The 26,867-nt window shown below is 36.1% G+C and overlaps 1 protein-coding gene across 1 annotated transcript in view; it reads left to right on the forward strand.

Annotated features, from left to right (window-relative positions):
* The window catches only part of LOC126263321 (uncharacterized), a 109,760-nt gene that overhangs the window by 11,995 nt on the left and 70,898 nt on the right, over positions 1–26,867 (forward strand). The window contains exons 5-8 of the mRNA XM_049960411.1: positions 3,122–3,811; positions 17,302–17,490; positions 23,042–23,286; positions 24,493–24,598. Of these exons, the coding sequence (XP_049816368.1) occupies positions 3,122–3,811; positions 17,302–17,490; positions 23,042–23,286; positions 24,493–24,598 (1,230 nt within the window). The remainder of the gene's footprint in view (positions 1–3,121; positions 3,812–17,301; positions 17,491–23,041; positions 23,287–24,492; positions 24,599–26,867) is intronic.

Below are 26,867 nucleotides of genomic sequence, written 5' to 3' on the forward strand. Positions count from 1 at the left end.
TTTTACTTTAATTTCGTAATTAGTGACTGTATGGATTTTATTGCTAATGCTTGTTCGAAGTATACACATCATGCTTCACCAGATTACATAAATTAAAGACACACATGATTTTCTCAAATACCAGAATTTCCTAAATTTGAGTGGTGCAACTAACAAGAGGTAAATATCTGCATAATTTACAAGCATCATTAATTACAATGGATTATGTAAAAATGAATAACGAATGAAATTACATCACTGAATAATGATTGTTATTTTCATTTGAATTGTTATGAGATTTTTGTGTTAGCAAATTTACAAATCACAATTATGGTAATTAGAGGTGTTAGTTATTTGTGCTAACATTTCCACAGCCTCTTAATATTTGTTGCTAAACATTTATTACTTCAGTTTCATGATATAATATTTAATTTGGCATATATACATATTTTTTGTTAATGACAACAATCTACTAACAATCATGAGAATGTACGTCATTCCAGAATATTCTGTATGTATTTACAAAGAAGAATACATTTTTTTCAGCAAACTGAACTGAATGACACCTGTAAAAATACACATAAAAGACATTAGGAAGCACTGAATCATATGATAAATACATGAATGCATATAAAAAGGTTGTATCAGACAGTTCATAACAATTTTGGGGGAGGCTGTTTCATTATAAATTCCCACACCATTACAGAACCCCCACCAGCTTCAACAGTCCTCTGCTGACATGGATTGATGAGGTTGTCTCCGTACCCATACACTTCCACCCGCCTGATACAATTTGAAACAAGACTCAGTCCAATGTCAGTGCTGACAGACCAAGGAAAGGCATAAAACTTTGTGTCATGCAGTCATCAAGGGTACATGAGTGGCCTTTGGCTCTGAAAGCCCATATCAGTGATGTTTGATTGATGGTTCACCGGGTGACGTGTTGATTTCCCAGCATCGAAACATGCAGCAATCTGTGGAAGGATTGTACTTCTGTCATGAATGATTCTCTTCAGTCATTGTTGGTCCCATTCTTGCAGGATCTTGTCCTGGTTGCAGTGATGTTGGAAATTTGATGTTTTACCAGATTCCTGATATTCATGATACACTCATGAAATGGTCGTATGGGAATATTCTTACTTCGTCGCTACCTTGGAGATGTTGGGTCCCATCGCTCATGCACTGACTGTAACACCACAGTCAAACTCACTTAAATCTTGATAACCTGCCACTGTAGCAGCAGTAAGCAATCTAACAACTGCACTGTCTTGTATAGGCGCTGCCGACCTCATTACTGTATTATGCCTCTTTAAGTATCTCTGTATTTGAAAATGCTTGCCTATACCAGTTTCTTTGGCACTTCATTGTATGTTGCCATGTATAAACTGTATGTGACTAATTAGATGCGCATCACTGTCAAAAACAGATTCACCACTAATCTTTGAATTTTTCAACCAGCTGTGTGTGTCACCTCTACCAAGTATTCAAGGACTACTAGTATTATCTGACAAAAGCACACAGGCTAGTTGCATGGCAGCTGACTCACCTGTCATAAACAGATGCCATGTCCAGAACAACTGATGAAATGTCTTCCACTGTAGTTGCCGCCTTTGGCAGGTCAAAATTCAGGGCACTGCCACCTTTGGCAAGTCAAAAGTTGGGACATTTCAAACAAAAGGTAGCACTTAGTATATGAAATGTGCAATTCGTACTAACTGTCATCAGTTCTTATTCTCACACCAAAACTAAACTACAAAAACCACACTTGAAATTTAACATATTTAAAACTTAACAGTATTTACCTTATACATTGTTGGAAAGCAATGGACTGGGGCTGGAACTTATAGATTCCTAATTGTTATCACTACACTCACTTCCACTGCTATTCGTCATTCCACTTAATCTTCTCAGCATTTTGGACTTTGGAAAACCCTCTAATAACCATAATACTGTTCTGAAAATGTTTTGCTCTTACAGAACAGTGACAATATAAATGTCAGTAGTCCTTCAGTCAGTCACTCCATAAATACAACTAACTCTTCAACATTATTATGAAAATGGAGCAGCAAACAGTTGACTTTTAAACTCATTGTTTTGTTACTCTCTTGTGTCTTTTACACATATTTTGTTTGGCTTCCAAGAGAAAGATCATAAACTGAAGAATATGAAATTCAAAAGTATGCTGTATGATACCAAAAGAAGGAAAGTGTAAAAGTAAATCAAAAAGTAGGAACTTGAGGGTGTCCTGTCATACTTGTGTGGGGACATAGGTCAATTATAGAAAAGTAGGGACAATCCCTACAATACTGGGACACGGGAACCCTGTTTCCTGCTTGGATCCTTGCTTTTGGCTACATGGTTGGCAACTTTGTACAAAAGACTTTGTAGGAATTGTAGCTTGTTTGGATAAAATATTTTTCATAGCATTTCTTTCAACTTGTGGGAAAAATATTCTCATGATTCGTTATCTAACTATCATGATTCGACTAAAATTTCATTTAATTTTACTAGGAAGATTTTTCTGTAGCTATAACTTTGAAACAAGTGGCACATAGTGGACATTTTTCATTTCCAGCAATAGTACACATAAAATTGAATTTCAAGTAACTGTAATTCCTGAATTTTCTTCTATTTATGTCTTTACAACTGCAGCATACACTTGAAATGTCATGATTTATAACTGCAGCATACTCTTGAAATGTCATGATTTATACTTACACTGAAAAAATTGTCCATACTGACAGAGAAACAAATTTCACAGAAGGCAAACAACAATTGAAAAGACCTGCAGCTGGTAAAACTAGCCTTGAACCTGATTGTTGCTAAATAGAAAGAAACAAGTTACTTAGAACGATTAAACTGCCATAGCCCACATGCTTTACTTTGCTTGGACACCAAATAAACCAAATCATTATTTTGAAGAATCTATCATGGTGCCCCTCCTGTAAGGCTGCAATGCCCCAGGGAGCCGCGACGCACAGTTTGAAAATCCCTGTTCTATCTGATAAGTGGTTTTCTCTCCTAATAGTATTTAATATCTATGAGTATTTTCTTTTCCATTGTAGAATAAGAGCTTAATTTTACTACAGTGTGTGGTACACACAAAAAAATCGTAATAACTTTATGTTGGTTTCCATCACAGGTCATGCTGTTCAACTCAGCCAGTGGTGCACATTTAGTAAATGAAGAGATTCTGCCTAACTTAATTGTTGCTTGTCCTGTGGATGAGAATGGTGAACAAGACTGCAGTATATGTTCTCAAATCAGACTTGATCGTGGAGACTCAGGCAGACACTACAGTGTTTATGCTCAAAATGTACACAAGGTGGAGACAAGGAAACTTTTGACTCAGACGTATATGGAAGAGAAAGACTATACAATACTTCTCAAGTCACAGAATAATATGTATATTGCATTTGTACTTCCTGTTCATAATGGCACTGATGCTGATTCACTTATTCGATGCAGACAGGATGCTCCAGTTGATACTGAGGCTGTGAGACAACTAGAAGCATTTCTGTGGGCACTACAAAAAGTTAATGGTAATTTGAAAAAGACTTTAGGCGGAAATATTGAAATAGGAGCCATTTTATTGGATACCTGCAGTTCACGGGTGAGAATGATGACATTAGCTGCAGGATTAGAAACTTTTTCAAATAAGATCACTGATCAACATAGTCATAAAGTAATAGCAGCCATCAATGGATTAAGATCACCTGATGGAAAAGTGTTGGATGAAATTTTATCTTCGCTTAATATAACATCCATATCAGTCAGCCAGTCATCTACTTTCAAAACTGTGGACACAAACAGAGGAGCTTTCATACTACAGGTAAGAAATAAATTTTATGGTGGTGGAAATTGTTTTGCCACAACTGCTTTCTATTAAACTATTACTTTTTTTTGTTTGAAAAATATGTCATCTTTATACCAATGTTGAACAGAAGTAAAATTTTATTAATTGTTTATAGTGTGCTCCATACAAGTAGAACATCAAAAGTATTAAAACAAACAACTTGAAGTGATGTGGAATAAAATTACATTTGAATAATGTGCAAGCAACTGCTCTGAAAAAAGGATATTGTTCTTCCTCTTATAGTACTTGGCTACTGTTTTACAATTTTACTTCATACTAAACATTTACACAACTTCACTGATTTCAGAGAAAACTATCACCTGTCAATATACCGAAAAAGCTAAGAAACTGCTTGATATGAACATAGAAGTCAACTGAAATTAAGGTCTCAAAGCCTGAATATTCTGATAAATTGTAGGAGTAGCTAATAAGTATTATTTTAGTTTGTTTTTTAATATCCAGGGATTTTAAATTTCTCATCTATGTTACGTACTCCACAAGCCTCCATCTGGTGCATGTTTGTGACGTTTGCCTGCTTTATTATCTCATTGCTATAATATTGGGCCCTTATATAATAATAGACACTGAAACTACACATTGTTCAATGTTTAATTTATGGAAATTCCAATTGAAACATACTTCATTCCATTAAGTGAATACATCAAAAAATTCATTCATTTTAACAGCTTCTTCCACTACAAGGGTTAGGCAGAATTATTTGTTTAAATGATGAAATTAACAGCTATCGTTATGCAAACAGTACTTTTGGTAAAACTATTAATTACTTTGGAATTAATTAAGGGCTGTCTTTGCTAACATGTTTTCAAATAGAGCCAAATAGATCCTTTAAGAATACTATTAGTTGTTCCTCCAATGTTTATAATTAGTACAGAATTTATAATTGTTTATAAGTAAACAATAGAATTTAAGTTACAAAACAATTACTGATTTCACCCTATAACAAAAGGAGTAGTCAAAGTAAATTAGAAAATCAATTACATACCAAAAACTAAGCACAGAATTAGATGTTGTGTTATATTTTTTAAAACTGTGGGCCAACCTTCCTCTTTTATGAAAATGCTAATTATACTCATGTGTGTTAATGGTAATTAGTTAAAAGTGAAAAAACCAATTTAATGAGGCAGGTGGCAAAACAAGAGGGGAAATAAAAATATCCCAGCTTGCTTCATCACATCATCCCCACATTGGACCAGATAGAAATTGCAAATAGCTAAGTGGGCAATTAAGTGACTGCAAGTGACACCAGAAATTGGTTTTAACAATCTACACAAAAAATATTATGTAAGAAATCTTATCAAAAACTATGGTACATATGTTTTTCAAATTCCAGTGCATATGAACTGGCCATATGAAAATCCCCATGCAACATATTTACATATGGTATATTGTACAATGTCACAAAATATCCACAAGTTACACTTTCAATAAGAATTAACCATTGTCATCAAAAGTGATGTACTTTTTGGGTAAATACAGATTACATTCTAAGATTTATATCACTTTATGCCAGTCCTGTCTTGCTTAAAAAACAGATCCTCATGGGTTGCAAAAAAGTTAAACTACACTGGGCATTGCAGTTCACTTTTTAGACTGAAAATTTCACTTGCTCAATGTTTAGTAATTTTCACAAGCACTTTCACTTTTAGTGAGCTTTTACACGCTTTCTCACCAAGTTGTCCATGCCTTCAACAGGTCCAAGTGGCAGTCAGTAAGGAAATGCACTGCTTTCAGTTCCCTTTGGAGGTGGTTCTCCTCAACTACAGTACATGAAAAAATAGACAAAATGCCCTACTTTAGTACACTTTCTTTTATTTCTAACTTAAGTATAAGGAAAAAATGTTTCACACAAAAAGTGATAGTCATTACTTCATAAATAAATACATTACATAGTTCTCATAATGTCATAATAATTAGCACTAAAATTGGCTATAGTACAAATAGTGGGGACTAGCAAAAATTTAAAATCAAGTGCAAATTAGACTACAAAACATTACTGTAAATCGTAACTGTCTGTCACTGGTTGACCTTGAAAGATTTGGGTCTATTTCCCATTTGCAAAATAGCAAAAACTCAAGATATTCAGTAGCATAGATTTATTAATCATTACTTTATGAAAAAAGAATAGAGTCATCATCACATAACTTAATTACTACTTAACTCAAAATTAAGGGGATGGAAATTGTACCAAATCATAGCCCCACTTCTCTACTCATCTATGAGCACTATTCTCATTCAACCAGAAAATCAAATCCTCAGAAAATGCTACCAAATAGTTGATCTTTCAGAATACTCACATCAGCCTAGCACCACAGTTATCAGTTAATCAGCAAAATTATTTTTCATTATTCCAGTATTACCACTTTAAGCTCATAATTCCTCAGAACACAAACAGAAGTTTTCAGATAACCTATAAATCTGAAAATGCAGCATTACATGACTTGTACCTCACTAAAATATTGCTCTTTCTTTTAAGCTCTCGTTCCCAGCTGCAGTGCCATGAATTGCACAATATGCATAGTACACAATTGTGCCTAGTTCACAAATAGATCATCGTTTGTTTGTATACAGTTATCTTTTGCATTAATCATGTCTGTCAGCTCCATTATTTTACTTACCTTTCCTACCTCGTTAGCTAGTGGAGTGCATTCTCAAAAAATATCTATACTATAGAGACAGGGTCCCTAACCATTAAGGTCCTAACATTATTCATTATTTTATTATTTCATTATTACTTCATTAACTAATAAATAAACATCTGCTCTGCTTCTCCAATGCAAAATTGATACTGAAAAACACTCCACAGTAACAGATATGTATGCTAAGGCAAACTTAACTCTCATTACTAATCAGACAAAATTATTACTTAGAAAAAATATTATTTCACTGTATTCTATCAAATTTCTAGAGATTGTAGCCTGAGGAGCGATATGAATACAAATCTTGCTTACTCTTTCCACTCACATTACTCCAAGCAACTATGTTTGAAGTTGTAATTCCTTAATGCTAGAAAAGGCTGTACCATGACACACTTCTATGGGTAGATAGTTATCTCCATATACTGACTGCACTGAACACAAACACTTCTATTATACCACAATTAATATTAATACCTAGTATTCATCATGGCTTTTTACTCCATATTGCCTCTGCTGCTGCACCAGATTATAGTAATTTCACACATGAGCTGATTACTTCACATGTTAATTATCCTCCACATATGCTGGCACCTTTCATTTTCTGTTTACCATACCTCTTTGACAAAAATTCCTTAACCGTGGTACCAGTTTACTTTCTTCCATCCTCTTATGATTCCATTACGTATAACTAACACAACATAATATACATATACTGACAGATAACACTAGAGAAACATTTTCTACAATATTTCTATACTAAGGTATCCTGCTGCACAAAATCGCATGAAAGTAGAAGACGGAATAATTATGATTCACTTATAAACTACAGATAGGATAGAAGAAGAGTTTGACCATCTCAAGAAACCCGAAAAATGAGACAGACAGATGGGGTAAGCATTATCACCACATAATGAATCCAACACAGAATGTTGAACCACCTACTTGCTATTTGCACGAGAAATTATTTCCAAATATTACATCAATGCTGAGATTGTGAATCACCAAGAAATTGCACTCCAACAGCTGTCCCATCAATTCCACAGTTAATAGTTACTCCTGTTTCACACTCTTTGATAGCTTACCAGTAGCACCAATAATTTTTATTCCAGAAATGTGCATCAGTACTATACTCTCTGTTCTTAAGAGATTCAAAAAATGCCGTGAAATGCAATTCAAATCACTACCACTGACCAGTAAACACTTAACATGTATCCCTTGTACACTTGTTGTTGTTATAGGATGCCACACTTCCTTTTTACTAACCATGTGATCTTCTTCATGCAACAAATCCTCATTAATCCTTTCCCTGGAAAAACTATCATCCTGCTTACCAAACTAATTATCAGACACACTGTTACTTTCTCTATGCTTTAGATTTTGTACCTCTTCCACATTTTTCTTTATTTCAGTTAATTTTGAATCTACATTTTTATTTACTTTTACCAGTTTTTCCTCTACCATTACTGCACATTTGGTTTCTACTTCTGTTTCTAAGTCAGTTTTTAATCTGATTGATTTGATTCTCAAGTTTAACCCTGTTTTCAGCACAAAATTTCCTGGGTGCTTTGGCTTAATCTTTACACTGTTTTTACGAAGCCTTTGCCCTCCTACTATAGTCATCACAAAACTTCTTTCTCTCCTTTACACATTTACTACTCATTAATGTTAATTTCTCGTTAGTATTCTGTACTTCTTTCTTTATCTTTTCATCACAATCTTTCCCTATTGCCTCAACCTTCTTATTTAATTCTGAAAGACTAGAGCTAACTACCTTAATTTCCTTTTTAATTTCTTTCTTCAGTTCATCTTTTAAGCTAGTCATGTCTGTTTTAATACTACTAATATGTACTTTCATACTACCAATGTCTTCTATCATATACATACTGCTCATAATTTGCCTTAACATCACATCCACTTTTCCTTCTGTCATGAACTTTTGCCCTTGCTGACTTTCTATACTAGATTCATCTTCCTTAACCTTAATAATCTCATTCACTTCAGTTCTGTTTTGATCCATTTCGCTCACATCACCATATAATATATATGGTGCTTTCATTATTCGATCTACAATAGGAGTTTCATCCCCATCATTCAAAGTTACATTCATCTCCGATTTATAACTGCTATCATCTACAGAACCAACCCCTATTAAGTCTTTCTGCTCATTTAAAAACTTAATCTCCACAGCTTCGTTATCAATTTTCACATCACTTCCCTGTTGTCCATTCTTGTCCATCACCCTGTCATGTTCATCAAGGCCATTCATTATGTATCACTTAATATAAAACAAATTTCGCAATGACATTACCTTATTCTTATTCACTCTTCTCCTGCTGCTCTGCTGTTGCAGTTGTCATCTCGATTTATCATCTGCACGGCTTCTGCAAGTTGTAATTCTCTCAGCAAGGCACCTTGTTTATCCCGGTCAGCTGTGTACACCTGCGTGCTGATTGGCTGCTCCTATACTCAGTGGCTGCTTCCACAGAGTCCTCACCCAGGGCACCACATGTGACATTGGCCTGCTTTATTATCTCATTGCTAGTCCTCGGTGTCAATGTACTGCATTACTATACTGGCTGAAAAGTAGAGGAGTGGAAGTTTGACACTTACTATGTAAATGATGTAGCCAACAGTTGCACAGATGCAAATCATAGTTCTTTACTTTCACTCCATGGACTGACTGTCTCGGGACCAAAAATTGGGCTCTTATATAATAATAGGCACTGAAATTACACATTGTTCAATGTTTAATTTATGGAAAGTGAAAATGAAACATACTTCATTCCATTAAGTGAAGACGTCAAAAAATTCGTTCCTTTTAATAGCTTTTTCCACTACAAGGGTTAGGCTGAATTATTTGTTTAAATGATGAAATTAACAGCTATTGTTGTGCAAACAGTACTTTTGGCAAAACTGTTAATTACTTTGGAATTAATTAAAGGCTGGCTTTGCTAACATGTTTTCAAATAGAGCCAAATAGATCCTTTAAGAATACTATTAGTTGTTCCTCCAAATGTTTATAATTAGCACAGAATTTATATTTGTTTATAAGTCAACAATAGAATTTAAGTTACAAAACTATTATTGATTTCACCCTATAACAAAACAAATAGTCAAAGTAAATTAGAAAATCAATTACATACCAAATCCCCCCCCCCCATGAACCATGGACCTTGCCCTTGGTGGGGAGGCTTGCGTGCCTCAGCGATACAGATAGCCGTACCGTAGGTGCAACCACAACGGAGGGGTATCTGTTGAGAGGCCAGACAAACGTGTGGTTCCTGAAGAGGGGCAGCAGCCTTTTCAGTAGTTGCAAGGGCAACAGTCTGGATGATTGACTGATCTGGCCTTGTAACACTAACCAAAACAGCCTTGCTGTGCTGGTACTGCGAATGGCTGAAAGCAAGGGGAAACTACAGCCGTAATTTTTCCCGAGGGCATGCAGCTTTACTGTATGGTTAAATGATGATGACGTCCTCTTGGGTAAAATATTCCGGAGGTAAAATAGTCCCCCATTTGGATCTCCGGGCGGGGACTACTCAAGAGGATGTCGTTATCAGGAGAAAGAAAACTGGCGTTCTACGGATCGGAGCATGGAATGTCAGATCCCTTAATCGGGCAGGTAGGTTAGAAAATTAAAAAGGGAAATGGATAGGTTAAAGTTAGATATAGTGGGAATTAGTGAAGTTCGGTGGCAGGAGGAACAAGACTTCTGGTCAGGTGACTACAGGGCTATAAACACAAAATCAAATAGGGGTAATGCAGGAGTAGGTTTAATAATGAATAGGAAAATAGGAATGCAGGTAAGCTACTTCAAACAGCATAGTGAACGCATTATTGTGGCCAAGATAGATATGAAGCCCACGCCTACGACAGTAGTACAAGTTTATATGCCAACTAGCTCTGCATATGACGAAGACATTGAAGAAATGTATGAAGAAATAAAAGAAATTATTCATATAGTGAAGGGTGATGAAAATTTAATAGTCATGGCTGACTGGAATTCGGTAGTAGGAAAAGGGAGAGAAGGAAACATAGTAGGTGAATATGGATTGGGGCTAAGAAATGAAAGAGGAAGCCACCTGGTAGAATTTTGCACAGAGCACAACTTAATCATAGTTAACAATTGGTTCAAGAATCATAAAAGAAGGCTGTATACATGGAAGAAGCCTGGAGATACTGACAGGTTTGAGATAGATTATGTAATGGTAAGACAGAGATTTAGGAACCAGGTTTTAAATTGTAAGACATTTCCAGGGGCAGATGTGGACTCTGACCGCAATCTATTGGTTATGACCTGTAGATTAAAGCTTTCGACAATGTTGACTGGAATACTCTCTTTCAAATTCTAAAGATGGCAGGGGTAAAATACAGGGAGCGAAAGGCTATTTACAATTTGTACAGAAACCAGATGGCAGTTATAAGAGACGAGGGGCATGAAAGGGAAGCAGCGGTTGAGAAGGGAGTGAGACAGGGTTGTAGCCTGTCCCCGATGTTATTCAATCTGTATATTGAGCAAGCAGTGAAGGAAACAAGAGAAAAATTTGGAGTAGGCATTAAAACCCATGGAGAAGAAATAAAAACTTTGAGGTTCGCCGATGACATTGTAATTGTATCAGAGACAGCAAAGGACTTGGAAGAGCAGTTGAACAGAATGGATAGTGTCTTGAAAGGAGGATATAAGATGAACATCAACAAAAGCAAAACGAAGATAATGGAATGTAGTCGAATTAAGTCCAGTGATGCTGAGAGTATTAGATTAGGAAATGAGACACTTAAAGTACTAAAGGAGTTTTGCTATTTGGGGAGCAAAATAACTGATGATGGTCGAAGTAGAGAGGATATAAAATGTAGACTGGCAATGGCAAGGTAAGCGTTTCTGAAGAAGAGAAATTTGTTAACATCGAGTATAGATTTAAGTGTCAGGAAGTCATTTCTGAAAGTATTTGTATGTAGTGTAGCCATGTATGGAAGTGAAACATGGACGATAAATAGTTTGGACAAGAAGAGAATAGAAGCTTTTGAAATGTGGTGCTACAGAAGAATGCTGAAGATTAGATGGGTAGATCACATAACTAATGAGGAAGTATTGAATAGGATTGGCGAGAAGAGACGTTTGTGGCACAACTTGACTAGAAGAAGGGATCGTTTGGTAGGACATGTTCTGAGGCATCAAGGGATCACCAATTTATTATTGGAGGGCAGCGTGGATTGTTAAAATCGTAGAGGGAGACCAAGAGATGAATACACTAAGCAGATTCAGAAGGATGTAGGTTGCGGTAGGTACTGGGAGATGAAGAGGCTTGTACTGGATAGAGTAGCATGGAGAGCTGCATCAAACCAGTCTCAGGACTGAAGACCACAACAACACCAAAAACCCAGCACAAAATTACATGTTGTGTTATATTCTTTTAAACTGAGGGCCAACCTTTCTCTTTCATGAAAATGCATATTATACTCATGTATGTTAATGGTAATTAGTTAAAAGTGTAAAACGAATTTAAGGAGGCAGATGGCAAACCTGAGGGGAAGTAAAAATATCCCAGCTTGCTTCATCACATGTTGAAGTGTACCTTTTACTACTGCCAGTCATTCCCTTTCCTGTTACCCTCATAACAGAGTGATGAAAAAACAGCTGTCTATATGCCTCTGTGTGATCCTAGATTTCTCTTATTTTGGTTTTGCAGTGTATATAAGAGATGTACATTTGTGGCTATAAGTCATCCTGCAGTCAGTTACAAACAGCAGTCCTCTAAACTTCATCAGTAAGTTTTCACAGAAAGACCAGGGATTCCTATTTGAGTTCACAGAGCATTTCGGAAATGCACATTAATCAGACCCACCAGTAACAAATATAGCAACCCACCTTTGAATTGTTTCGATATCCTCCTGTAATCCAACCTGTTTGGGATCCCAAACACCAAAAGAGTATTCATGAATATGTTGTACAAGTCTTCTATGCATGGTCTACATTATGGATGAGCTACATTGCCCTACAATTCTCCCAATGAATCATACTTGACTGTTCACCTTCTCTACAATCAATTTTATGTACTATTTCCATTTCACATCACCTTGCAATGATGTACCTAGATATTTAATCAATGTGACTGTACCAAGCAGCACACCACTTATACTATAACTCATCTACATTTAGCTTACATTTTCTACATTTAGAGCAAGCTCCCATTCACGGCACCAAATAGAAATTCTGACTAAATCATCCTGTATTCTCCTATAGTAACTCAAAGTTGACTCTATCCCAGACACTACAGCTTCACCAGCAAATAATTGCCAATTGCTGCTCACCATATCTGTTAGACTGATTATATATTCAGACAGCACCAATGGTCCCATAACACTTCTGTGATTATTTAAAAAAGTATTTGAGCCACTCACATATCTGCGAACACATTCTGTATGCTTGGACCTCATCAACAGTCTGCTGTGGGGCACTGTGTAAAACATTTTCTGGGAATCTATTAGTATGGATTCTGCGTGGTGTCCTTCAGTCATGGTTTACAGGATATCAAGAATCAAGAATTTTATTCTCCATAGATCATTTTACAATGATATTGGCTTTGTCATACAGGATGTACTAGTACAGACAGAATAATAAAAGAAACAAGTGTCAGTACATTACAGAATACATATCAACCTTGCAGTGTACCAAATTTCACCAGGATAGCTTCTAGAAGTTAATGCAATAAGCTATACTATAATCTAATATAATATACTATTGTATTGTATACTCTATGTAGTTACACACAATTAACCACAGCACACAATAATATGTTTAACTACAGACAACTTTTAAATGCTAATATCCTCCTCAGGCATCTCAAAGAATTCTTTAATGTCATAGAGTGAATGATCTGACAGCTAGCTGTACCACTTAATTTAAAAAAAATATATATATCCATAGACTGAACATGAATTGGCAGTTTATTGAACATTTTGAGTGGGTTAACTTTGTGGGAATTTCCTGTTCTGTGGCATGGTATGTCTAAATTACCCTTAGCTCTGGTGTTGTGTTCATGTATTTCCCCTCTGGCAATAAATTCTGAAATATTATTTTTATTATAGAGTACAGACACATAGATGTATAAATTTATAATTGTGAGTATTCTGAGTCTCACAGAAAGAGGACGACAGTTCTCCCTATGACCTCTTTTACATATTGTGTGTAAGACTTTTTATTGTAATTTCAAGATGTTCTTGATGTGATGGGAGTGCCCCCATATAATCAGACCACATGAAATATGTGACTGGAATAGCTCAAAGTATGTCACCCTAAGGTACTCTAAGCACACTACCCCCCTTAGTTTCAAGATAAGGTATGCCACCCGAGATATTTTTTCACATACATGATTGACATGTTCCTCTCAATAGAGTTTAGAGTCAATGTGAATACCTAAGAGCTTTACCAACTTATTGCATACTTCATTTGATGTTCCCATTTAAATTTGTTGGGCTTTATGACGATTGCACAGGAGCTCATTGGCTGCAGACCAGTCCAGGGCCTTATTAGTTGTTTCTTTTGTTAGTTTATTCAGATCTGAAATGTTCTGATGTGAGGTAAGTAGTGTTGTATCATCAGCATAACACATGATGGGGTGGGCTATATTTTTAGGTAAATCATTAAATAGCTACAAAGAAGATGAAGGGCCCAAGGATAGACCCTTGTGATACATCTGTGCCGATTTCCATTACACAAGAATTTATATTTCTGACTGAAACGAATTGTTTTCGGTTACTTAAATAAGAATTTATCACAGCTAAAGTGCTCCCTCTCACCATATAAAACTCTAGTTTCCCCAGTAGTATGTCAACAGGAATGCAATTGAAAGCTTTGCTTAGGCCACATAATACCAGTGATACCATGTTATTGTTTTCAAAACTGTTAAGGTTTGGTCAATGATTTCCAAGATGGCCCCTGTTGTGTTTTTCCCTTTACAAAAACCAAACTGATTGATACATAGGATATTGTGTTTTTCAAAGAAGCTGCTTATTTGTGTGTGTATCAGTGCCTCAAATATCTTTGAGAATATTGGAACAATGGAGACTGGTCTGTAGTTTTGGGGAAGATGCTTGTCCCCTTTTTTAAAAACTGGGTCAACTTTTGATACCATAAGTACACCTGGAAAAACTCCAAATTCTACACATTTATTAAAAATGAGGGAAGGGTAAACTGACTTTTTGCACAAGTGACACTTTCTAAATCCATGCTGATGTATAGACAGAAACATCTCTGTTTAAAGGAAATTCTGTATATTTGAGTGTAGAATGTGCTCAAGAATTCCTAACTTCTATCTGCTGGTAACCTGTTAAAGACCTATGTACTGGAATATAAAACTCCACCTTGGTTCCTTGACAAGACTGTTAGACTATATGGAAAGTAATTTTACTTCTAGCATTGTTGTTGTGAATTCCAGAGTTCATCCTAAATCCACTTTTGTTGTTGACCATAAATAGCTTTAGGGAGTAAATGTACTGGCATATGAGTGTAAGAATTTCAAACTTCCTGAGATCCTTCTGCATGATATTCAGTTACCAACTTTACACAATAATCTTACCACATTTTTTTGTAGAATGAATACTTTTCTGATATTAGCTGTACTGCCCCAGAAGATTATTCATATTTGCCACATTACTAGTGAAGGGCAGTAGTGACCATTTTTCCTTTAACAATAATTATTTATTGAATTTGCATACTTGCATAAATTGTTTCACTGGCTAAATCATTTTCAACATATCAGTCATTTTCAATAGCCTGTGAGTAATTCTTGGCCTGAGGTTATGTCAAACATGTGAAGAGTGACCTTTTGTCTGAGGCTCTTACCAGTGGACTGACTAACATGGGTGTATTGGTGTGAGACCCATACAAATTGAGACTCTCAACATATTTTGATACAGCCTTAGGTCAGGAATTCTAATTGGGTTATTGAAAATTACTGACAAGTTGAAGACAATGTAGTCATAAAATATTTTATACAAATATTTGACTTCAATACATCTTATTGATAGGAAACTGTACCATGTGATATTTTGAGCAAACATGTGCAAATTGTGACAGCAATTCAAGCCATGCAATGAGATTTCTAAGTGCAAAGATGTAGAAATGAGGTATTTGGGCAATTTACCCACACTTTCATTATCTAAGTAATTTTAATAGTTTTGAATTTCATAAAATGAGTGTATGTAGGGTTAAGGATTTATGCTCCTTGCTGTGTTTGGGCGCTATATAAGTGTAATTACATCATTAGAAAATATCACAATTTTTTGTGTCTTCAATAGTCCCAGATAAATCATTTATGAAAATCATGAACAGGAGAAGGTAGGATACCATATTTAATGTTTCCCAACTCTCTGTTTAATTTTATCTCTATAGGATGTGTGAGCCTATCTACATAAGAGAAATTCCTTTATTGCCATAGCATTTGAGTTTCTCCAACAGAACTATATGATCTACATAACCAAAGGTGTCTCTAATAATACAGTAATTTCTCTAAGATGAAGGAACAGTTTGTTAGTGGCACAAATGTATGAGTTTCTAGCCAAAGTTTCTGATTGCTGATGTGTCAAAAATAAATGATGAAACGTGAATGGTATAAATAAACATTGGCAGTCTGGCCTCAGTGGCCAGAGACAGTGGTCATGATTGTATGAGTTGTGCTTGTGAGAACATGTGTTTGTTACTTACTTTATAAGAAGTCCATTTAGCTGAAAGCTCAGGTGTAGAACTGTCTTTTCGTTATGCCTGCCTGAAACTCAGTGTTTCCTGTAGTGGTGAGTAGCAAGCAATCAATCCTTTCCATAATATTGTCATCACAATTTTTGTGTGCATGACAGAAAAATACTGAAGTCTAAACATATTGTAGATGAACTGGATTGATACAAGTGTAGTTTGTTTGACAGTTACCGTTTAGAGAAGACAGAAATATCTACTACTTTCTGTTTCCACATGAAGCTTTCTTTTATGAATGTTCCAGCTGTTAAAAGTGTATGGTAAAGGAGAGTTATTGTCAACACCATACAGTGGCAGCTCTTTAGCATGTACAGTTATTCACCAAATAACCAACCATGTGTTTAATATAATAGAGGGAAACATTCCACGTGGGAAAAATATATCTAAAAACAAAGATGACGTGACTTACCAAACGAAAGCACTGGCAGGTCAATAGACACACAGAGGGAACACAAACATACACACAAAATTCAAGCTTTCGCAACAAACTGTTGCCTCAACAGAAAAGAGGGAAGGAGAGGGAAAGATGAAAGGATGTGGGTTTTAAGGGAGAGGGTAAGGAGTCATTCCAATCCCGGGAGCGGAAAGACTTACCTTAGGGGGAAAAAAGGAGGAAAAAAGGACGGGTATACTATACCCGTCCTTTTTTCCCCCTAAGGTAAGTCTTTCCGCTCCCGGGATTGGAATGACTCCTTACCCTCTCCCTTAAAACCCACATCCTTTCATCTTTCCCTCTCCTTCCCTCTTTCCTGATGAGGCAACAGTTTGTTGCGAAAGCTTGAATTTTGTGTGTATGTTTGTGTTTGTTTGTGTGTCTATCGACCTGCCAGCACTTTCGTTTGGTAAGTCACATCATCTTTGTTTTTAGATATATTTTTCCAACCATGTGTTTATATTGACTTGAAAACAATGGCATCTGAAACTGGATAGTACAGTAAAACTTTTAAATTGTTTATTTTGAGCTTTAAATTGTTTTCCTCCTTTCACAGATGTACAAATAATTATAGTTACTCATTTTTTAGTATTTTCTCTTGTACTTAGTCAGTTCTTTATATTTGTAGGTTGCACCTGAATTAACAGCACTAACAACAACAGTTATGAAAATGCTTGAACATTTTGGATGGACATATATAAGTGTTGTGTATTCAGCAACAAAAGAAGAGTATGAATTTATGTTTAAACATCTTCAGAAAACTGCAGCTCAGTCTGGAGTGTGTTTTGCTCTTGAAGAAGGCTTAAAAACTACAGAGGTATGTCTCAACTACTGTGTAAGGTGCATCTCACCTGTTCTATTTAAACAATTCCCTACTTCGTATACAGCATCAATTATTGCTTTCAGCGCAGGCATCTACTTAATGCTGATTGATTTGCCAAACATCTTGTCATTATCAGGTGAACAGATTAAGTCTGGATGTAGCTGTGTTCTGAATCTTTGCTGCCAAGTAGTTAATGTATCCAGCTATTGTAGCATATTGTAAAATTGTAACAGTATTATGAAAGTGTGGCTTCAGCTGCCAGAATTGCAGTCACGTGTGTGTATGAGTTGCATTTGCATCACTGTGTGTGTGTGTGTGTGTGTGTGTGTGTGTGTGTGTGTGTGTGTGTGTGTGTGTGGTTTATTTCTGACAAAGGCCTTGTTGGCCAATTGTTTATTTTGTGTCAGTCTTTTTGTTGTGCCTATCTGTGACTCAGCATCTCCACTAATGGTGAGTAGGAACTATCCTTTTCATAATATTGTTACATTACATCCTGGATTTTCCATTATTTGATAATGAAAGACTGTCAGCTTCTGCATTTAAAATGATAAATTATACAGTGAAACAAAAAATCGAAATTTCGGAAGATGTTATTTCCATTGTAGCTGTTAATGTGAAAAGTGAAGCTATATGAAGTGAAATACAAGCCATTAATTCATCAGGCTACTGAAAAGTATAAGAGATATAGGAAAAAACACAATTTTTTTTCAACTGGTTACAGTTTTACAATAGTGTCTTCTGTTTTTAGTTTTCATGTTCTTCTATCTTATCTGAGATTTGTTCTTTGTGACCTGTGGTCTCTAGACCTCACTTTTTCTTTTCTTCTCACATGCTGTTCTGATTCCTTTCTTCTGATTGCCACCTCTCAGTGTTTTGGCCAATGTTTTCTCCCACAATATCCTTGTCCTTCACAATCAGAGTGTCACTCATTACCATAGATTTTCTATTTTCACAATACTTTTCATATTTATATGCAACCATTTTTTGCTCTGATCAACATGCATTTTTCTTTATTTTGAATAGTATTGGAAATTGCTCAGCTGCACATAAAAACTGGAATCAGTATTTAGTGTCACTTCTTACAGTGCTGTATCCTACACTGTTCTAACAAATACATAATTCTTTTTGTGATAAATCCCACATCATCCTTTTTGAACTACTCTTGTAGTTAAAAAGTAATTGTTAACTGTACTTTCACACTATTATCTAATTGCTGTTTGTGCTATAAACACTTTTTCTTCTGTCCCTGGCTCAATTCTCTCAGGAAGTTTTCAGCATATGAGACAGTTTCAGCTTGATGTACTAAGGTCCTCAGAACTGACTGTTTCTGTGCTGGGTGATGGAAGCTGGTGGCATGCAGATACTGATCCTTGTGGTTGGGCTTGCAGTAAATACTATGACCTAGGGACCCATTGGGTTTACGGTGGACAAGCATGTCCAAGAATGGCAGGCAACCCTCCTTCTCTACTTTCATTGTGAAGTTGATGTGGTCGTGGATGCTGTTCTGGTGTTCCAGGAACTCGTCTAACTTTTCTTGTCCATGTGGCCAAATGATGAAGGTATCATCGACGTAGCGATAAAAACATCTCAGCTTTGCAGGAGCCGTGTGCAAGGTGATGTCTTCATTGAAATTCTGTGAGCAAGACTGTTATTCACAACCTACTCTGCTAGTCATTGGAATGAACCAAATAGGACCTGGGAGCACAGACAACAGGAACTGTTTGTTCTAGCATGTGCCACAATCTACAGTGGTTGCCAAAATAGCCTCTTCAAAATGTTGAATGAGGCCCCAAGGTGTACGCATTGAGTGCACCTGATGTTCCTTCTCAGCCCTAGATACCATTTCCATAAGGGACACCATATTTCACTGTATGTTCAAACCACTGATGATTAATAGACTCCTACCATTTGCATTTATCGCCTTTTGACACAGGACACAGCAGATTTCCCAACCGGCCAAGTGAGTATCATTGGCTGAGTTTTAGTTTCAGTAGAAGGCAGCACCTCAGACTTGTCAGTAAAGGGGGTTGGATGTAACATCTTGAGCTCCCTGGTCCCTGTCTCCCTTGTACATCCTTAATGCACCATTGACACAGCATTCACAATCAAGTGGACAAGTATTGATGGATCCTTTATTTCCTGCAGAAGAGTACCTTTGATATCACTGGTACATGAGCGATTTCCAGCTGCTTACAAATAGTAACCAACTTATCCCCTGCCAAAGAACACCAGACACAGAGGGGTTGCATTATGCTTGATGTAGTATTTCACTGAACAGTAAACAAAAAACTTATGCCTGATACAGTATGTTACAGAACAGTAAACAAATAGCTTTAAACTAAACTTGCTGATTCTCTTTTAATCTAAGTGTCTCAAATGCTACAATTACATCACCAATAGCCTTTTAGAACTAAAGGGATTTACAGCGAAAATGGGATATCTTTTACGGCAGCAGAAAACTTTGTAATAGTTTTACTGTTTCTCTGAAATGTCTTTCAGGCTGTAGTCAGTAACAAATTTCAGAACAGTGTTAATTTATGATAATGCAAACAATATGTCCTTTTGTTTACAGAGAAAACTAATGTGACATGATTTTACTTATTTACTGTAACTGCAAATCACAAACGCTGATTTACTATGAAACAGATCATGCAAAATGCTTGTATCTTATGAAAATCTTCGCAAACATCTGAAAATTCTGAAAAATATACCTTTTTTTGCTCTGTAAACCTCTTAACTGGGATTGTGTGTATATTCTTCACTGAAATTGCTTATTTCATTGTGCCCTGCAGACCACTTGACCTTTGATAACATAGATATAGCCACAGGGGATGGAGAAACTGGTTACTAATTGGTAAAATGATGCTGCAATTGGTAAATTAGAACACAGTATAGAAATGGAATAAATATGAAGGAAACGATTTTATTATGATCTATTCCTACCAGGAATGATACTATCATTCACCAAGTTTTGCTTGTAGATTACTACAGTTAATATTCTCCAGTCTATTTAATGAGTCTAATGTGAAAATAATGATTTTCTGTAGAAAGAAATAATCACCCTAACAACACATATTTATTTAGTTAGCACCTCATTATACTTTCAGCTGTGTTGTATGCTGATTGTGATACTGGGCAGGCCCATTGTTTGGATTAGATTTGAGATATACTACATAAAAGTGTCATCCATCAAACATAAATCATAGCTCATTCTGCTTAAAATCACATGTGTAAATATGAAATGTACATAATGGCATATTTTAAAAAGTTACCCATAAAAAATAATTACTAAAATGAGTATGTAGCAGCTGGAGAAAGTTCACTGCCAGTAACTTAAACAGTGTCAGTATGCTCCCATAAAATGTCTACTTAATAGTGTCAACAGTAATACAAAAAGGATAGATGGATACTCACCATATACAGGAGACATTGAGTCACAGACAGACACAACAGAAAGACTGCTATGTATTTTAGTTTTTGGCCAAAGAGGCTTCTTCTGAAGTAGAACACACACACATTCACATGAGTACAACCAACATACACATGATGACACTCAGTTTGGTCCCAGCAGCCAGAGACAGTGGTCCTGTGTGTGTGTGTGTGTGTGTGTGTGTGTGTTTGTGTGTGTGTGTGTGTGTGTGTGTGTGTGTGTGTTCTACTTTAGAAGAAGGCCTTTTGGTCAAAAACTAAAATATATAGTAGCCTTTTGGCTGTGACTGTAACTCAATGTCTCCTTTTTGTGGCTCTTTTATAAAGTGAGTAACAATCTATACTTTTCATAATATTGTTGTTATTTCATCCTGGGCTTTCCATTGTTTTTTAGTTTTACTTAATAATGTAGAAAGAGACATTCTTTAAGAAGAAAACTTGCTGAGCAGACTTAATGATTTATTAACTACTTTTTTCACAAGAGCTTGAAAGAGGGACATGACTAACCTAAAATTTAGGTTACAATTACTTGAAAGGGACCAGACTGATGTTAGCAAAATTATTTTGTGATAAACTTTCTGCTGACTACTTATACTGTATGTCAATTATTAACATTTAAAATTATTACAGTGATGGAAAATTCAGCATGATATGATGAAATGTAAATATTTATATGGGGATGTATCATTATTCAGCAAACAGAGAATGCAGTGAGCAGCAGACAGGCACATTTTACAAGGATTATCTTTTGAATGATATAATTCTTCAGATAACTGACAACTCTCTCTTCAGTATTTCCATGCTATAGCCAGAGTAAGGCCACAGTGGCAGGAAATTGTGTGTGTGTGTGTGTGTGTGTGTGTGTGTGTGTGTGTGTGTGATGAGAGAGAGAGAGGAGGGGGGGGGAGCAGATGGGGAAGAATAGTGGGCGGTAAGTGTGAATAGTGGGCTGTAAGTGTGTTAGATCTCTCTGAGAGATTCAACTCACAACTATCTATTAAATAGGAAACACTTCCAAATATTCTAAAAAATTGTATTTATTTGATCACAGACCACCTTTTGGTTTCTTAGCCCATCATCACACAGAATGTGATGTTGCCTTAAGAGGCAGAAAGCTGGCCCATCGTGAAATAAATATAATTTTGCAGAATTTTGTTCATGTTATAATTCCATTGTTGTATGTGGTAATCTGCTGTTCCCTGTATTCTTTGATAAGTTAACAACATCCCTGATATTGCTTCCCGTTGCAGTTCCTTCAAATTTTTCTCTAATTCTGTTGTGGGCCTCTACGCTCATCCTTTTGCCTGTTTGTTTGTGTTTCCATCCCGAAGGACTCACTAATCTTTCATTGCCATCTACTTTCATTAGACCAACAGTTGTGTTCCAACTTCATTAATAATCGTTCATCTTCAGCCAGTGGACTGTTTCTCTCTACTTTCTGTTGGTGTCATTTATTTTTTCACTGCATGCCTAACCTGACATCTTTTTCCTTCTATACCTGATTTTGTACACAAACCTCTATTTTAACAGTGTAAGACAGGGGCTCATTTATGTACAGCAAAAATATAAGTGCTTCCAAAGTTGAACCCTGTGAAATATCAGTTGAAATTTGTCTCAGTCAAACGATACATGACGAAAGCTGTGTGTACTATCTGACATAATTATTTGCTTTCTGTTAACTGAATAGGAAGTAAACCACTAGCTCATTGTACCTTGAAGGCCATGAACCTTAAGTTTATCTAAAAGACTGTTGTGATTTGCAGTGTCAAATGCCTTAAACAGATCAAAAAATTCCCAGTAGGTATTCCCATAGCATGGAAACTAATCCTTGGATCTGAAGACTACTCAAATCATTATATGTACAGTGCCTGCTACGTGTTATAGCAATTGGTAAGGAAGTTTAAAAATGTCCTCGATAGCCAGCAGTTTAATTTACATATAGTTACATTTATCAACAAGTACATTTTGTCAGCATAACATTTATGCGAGATAATTATTTATATTATGATATTATATTAGTTCATTATCATAATACTGAAATTTACCTGCAATGCTCCAAATTAAAAATTTAACATTCAAAAAACAACATTTCATATATTTTATTATTATTTCACAGAACATGACTGAAGTGTCCAACTTGGTGAGGCTCCTTGTGGAATCACGTGCATCTGGTGCCAGAGGTGTTCTACTGCTCCTCTCTCCAAATGACCTGCAATTATTAATGCAAAGTGTTGGACAAGCCCTGGGACATGGAACACTTAGACGAGAAGACCTCTTTTGGCTTGTTGTTAATGTTGACGGAGAAGCACAACACATTCTAGAACAATACAGAAATTTTCTTAGTGGGGTCCTGACATTTGGGTAGATTCCTTTCCATCTTCTTTAAATTATTTTATTTAGTAAATTTTATACACTACTATAGTATTACTTAATAAGCATATGAAGGAATATGTACTATGGCCTTTTTCTTCTACCTACCTATTAATTTAATGACATCAGTAATGGAGCCCTTTTAATTTAATGCAACTACATGCCTGCTAAACATGAGAAGGCATGAATCATTTCATTTTTTCTGATAGTATCTGGTAAAAAAAGAAAAGAACGTTTTGCACTACAATTGCTGTCGCAACAAAATTTGCTGTATTTGACATGAGATTATCAGCCAACATTATCTGCACAGATTCTTTCCACATGTAACTCATATGTATGATAATAACGGTTTATAACAGAGGGAAACATTCCACGTGGAAAAAATATATCTAAAAAGAAAGATGATGAGACTTACCAAACAAAAGCGCTGGCAGGTCGATAGACACACAAACAAACACAAATATACACGCAAAATTCAAGCTTTCACAACAAACTGTTGCCTCATCAGGAAAGAGGGAAGGAGAGGGAAAGACGAAAGGATGTGGGTTTTAAGGGAGAGGGTAAGGAGTCATTCCAATCCCGGGAGCGGAAAGACTTACCTTAGGGGGAAAAAAGGACAGGTATACACTCGCACACACACACATATCCATCCACACATACAGACACAAGCAGACAAGGTAAGTCTTTCCACTCCCGGGATTGGAATGACTCCTTACTCTCTCCCTTAAAACCCACATCCTTTCGTCTTTCCCTCTCCTTCCCTCTTTCCTGATGAGGCAACAGTTTGTTGCGAAAGCTTGAATTTTGTGTGTATATTTGTGTTTGTTTGTGTGTCTATCGACCTGCCAGCGCTTTTGTTTGGTAAGTCTCATCATCTTTCTTTTTAGATATAATAATGGTTTAATTTGATAATATAAAGAGTACTTGACATACATGTAGTAGACAGGAGTGTTGTTCCCACATTAACATATCATCCTTAATAGATCTAAGGAGAGTCAAAGTCTTTGCCAGTATGTTGTCATAAGCATGTTAAATAACACCTCAGTCTTCTAATAGAATAATGAATATTTCACTGTGCTATTGCCATTTTGTGTGATGACTCATGTTGGACTCTCCTTTTCTATTTCCCAAAATTGAATGGGATTCATGTGCTAAAGTGTTACCCACTTCTAATCTGATTTTTCTTCTTCTTTTCAGTCCACAGAAGAGACCAGTAAGAGAATTTCTGCAGCATTTGTGGCAACTGCAACTAGGAAGTAGAAGATCTGAAAAGAATCCATGGCTCCATAAATATTATCAGAAGGTAATTTTTGGTAGCCTGCACTAGCAGCTATTACTGAAAGTCATACATGGGATTATTAAAATAATGGAAATGCCTGTGTGTAAGAGCACAGCATTTTTGTGAGCTAGAAACAATGATAATTGAGTTTCTCAAAAGTTTTTTTCTTTTCTGCAGTGGAGGAGGGCAATGGAGTGAAATCTACACAACTTGAATGACATTTTTTTATTATTATTATGCAGATCATTTTCACAAGAACTCACTACAATTTGAACATAACATAGATTTACAAATAAGATACATTTTCTTTGCAAAAATGTAGCCACACCATGACTAAATGATTTTTTTTTTTAATCTTAACCGACAACAAACTTTGATAAATGTATCCCAACCACGTACTGGTACATACTCATAAATTAATCTAAGGAGTAGAAGGAGTGTCAAGTAGCAATTATTTATATTTATTTTTAAAACTTTTTTTATCTTTTAGCACTTTTACTTTACAAGGGAAGTGATTAAATAAATTTATAGGCACATTCTTTGTTCCTTTCTGTCCAAGAGTAAGGTTAACTTGTTGTTGTTATAGTTGTTGTGGTGTTCAGATCAGAGACTGGTTTGATGCAGCTCTTGCTATTCTGTGCTGTACAAACCTCTTCATCCTCGAATATCGATAACTGCTACAAACCACATCCATTTGAACCTACATACTATATTCATCCCTTCATCTCCCTCTTCTGTTTTTACTCCCCACACTTCCCTCCACTTCCAAACTGACTATCCCTTCATACCTCAGGATGTGTCCAGTCAACAGTCCCTTCATTTAGTCAATCTGTACCATGAATTTCCTTATTTCCTAATTCGATTCAGTACCTCCACATTAGTTACTTAATATACCCATCTAATCTTTAGCAGTCTTCTATAGCACCACATTTCAAAAGCTTCTATTCACTTTGTATGTGAACTGCTTATCAGCCTCATTTCACTTGTGTAGAAGGCTACACTCCAGACAAATATCTTCATAAAAAACTTCCTGGCATTTAAATATTAAAAGCTAACGAATTCCACCTTTTCAGTCATGTTTTTTGTCCTATTGCCTGTCCGCATTTTATGCTCTCTCTACTTCAGCTCTTATCAGTTATTCTGCTGCCTAGATAGCAAAACTCATCTACTAATTTTAGTGTTTCATTTCTTAATCTAATTCTTTCACCACCTGGTTTAATTTGACTACATTCCATTACCCTTGTTTCACTTTTATTGATGTTCACCATAACATATGTGTAGTCTGTAGAACGCTGAGTACTTGCAAGGTAATAAGTCATTCACTGAATATAAAATGACTTTATTGATCCAAAATGACACAAAGCGCCATAAGCCATCATCAGATAATCCTGGTACTGAAGGTAAACAGTGGACCTGATAGCTACATAATATTAACATAACTAACATGAATAGTCTGTCTACTGTCAGACTGTGGAAGGCATGAAGGCAGCACTAGCAAATACAACACTAACTCACATATCGAAACCCAGTGTTCCTAACGGACTTATCACGGATGTCAGCCAGGTAGAAGTGGGCATGACCTTACAGCAAAAAATACACAGATCTTTGGAACTCCTGTAATTTTGTCTAGCCAGCTTAGAGACGTGCGAACTAGATGCAGTGCTGTAGGTATGGAGCTGTTTGCTATGTACCAGGCTGTCAAACATTTCCATCACATTTTAGAGACCACCAATCATTTGCTTCTATTTTACAGTGAACAACTGAACTTGTTTTTTATTTTTATTTATTTATTTATTTTTTTCAGTGTCAATGCTTCCATGCTGAATTTATGGCCTAGTTTACTACAGATGTGCACTACATTGAGGGCCACTACAATACTGTGGCAGACTGCCTTTCCAGGAATATAACCAGTGTAGTCATGGTGAACTGGCCTAAAATTTCAGGGGACCAGCTGGTGGATGCATTTATACATCAGTTTGTCCATGATGGCGCATCTTCATTATTTCAGTTGACCCGTCTGCCAGTGGATGGATCTGGAAGTGATATGAGGTGTAACTGCAGTGGCAGCTGTCTAAGGCCTTTAATCCTATAGAAATATTGCCTTGAGTCTTTAATGCCATTCACAACTTGTATCACCCTGGCATCAGAACCACAGCGAAACTTGTGTCAAATAAGTTGGTCTGGCTTGATGTTAATAAAGACAGCTGCATGTGAGCACATTCCTGTGTTTGTGCCAGAAAAACAAAGTTTCACAGAATGTGCACACAACTATTCAGGATTTTCCTCTCCCTGA

The sequence above is a fragment of the Schistocerca nitens genome, chromosome 6 (assembly GCF_023898315.1).
Source record: "Schistocerca nitens isolate TAMUIC-IGC-003100 chromosome 6, iqSchNite1.1, whole genome shotgun sequence".
Taxonomy (NCBI): Eukaryota; Metazoa; Arthropoda; class Insecta; order Orthoptera; family Acrididae; genus Schistocerca; species Schistocerca nitens.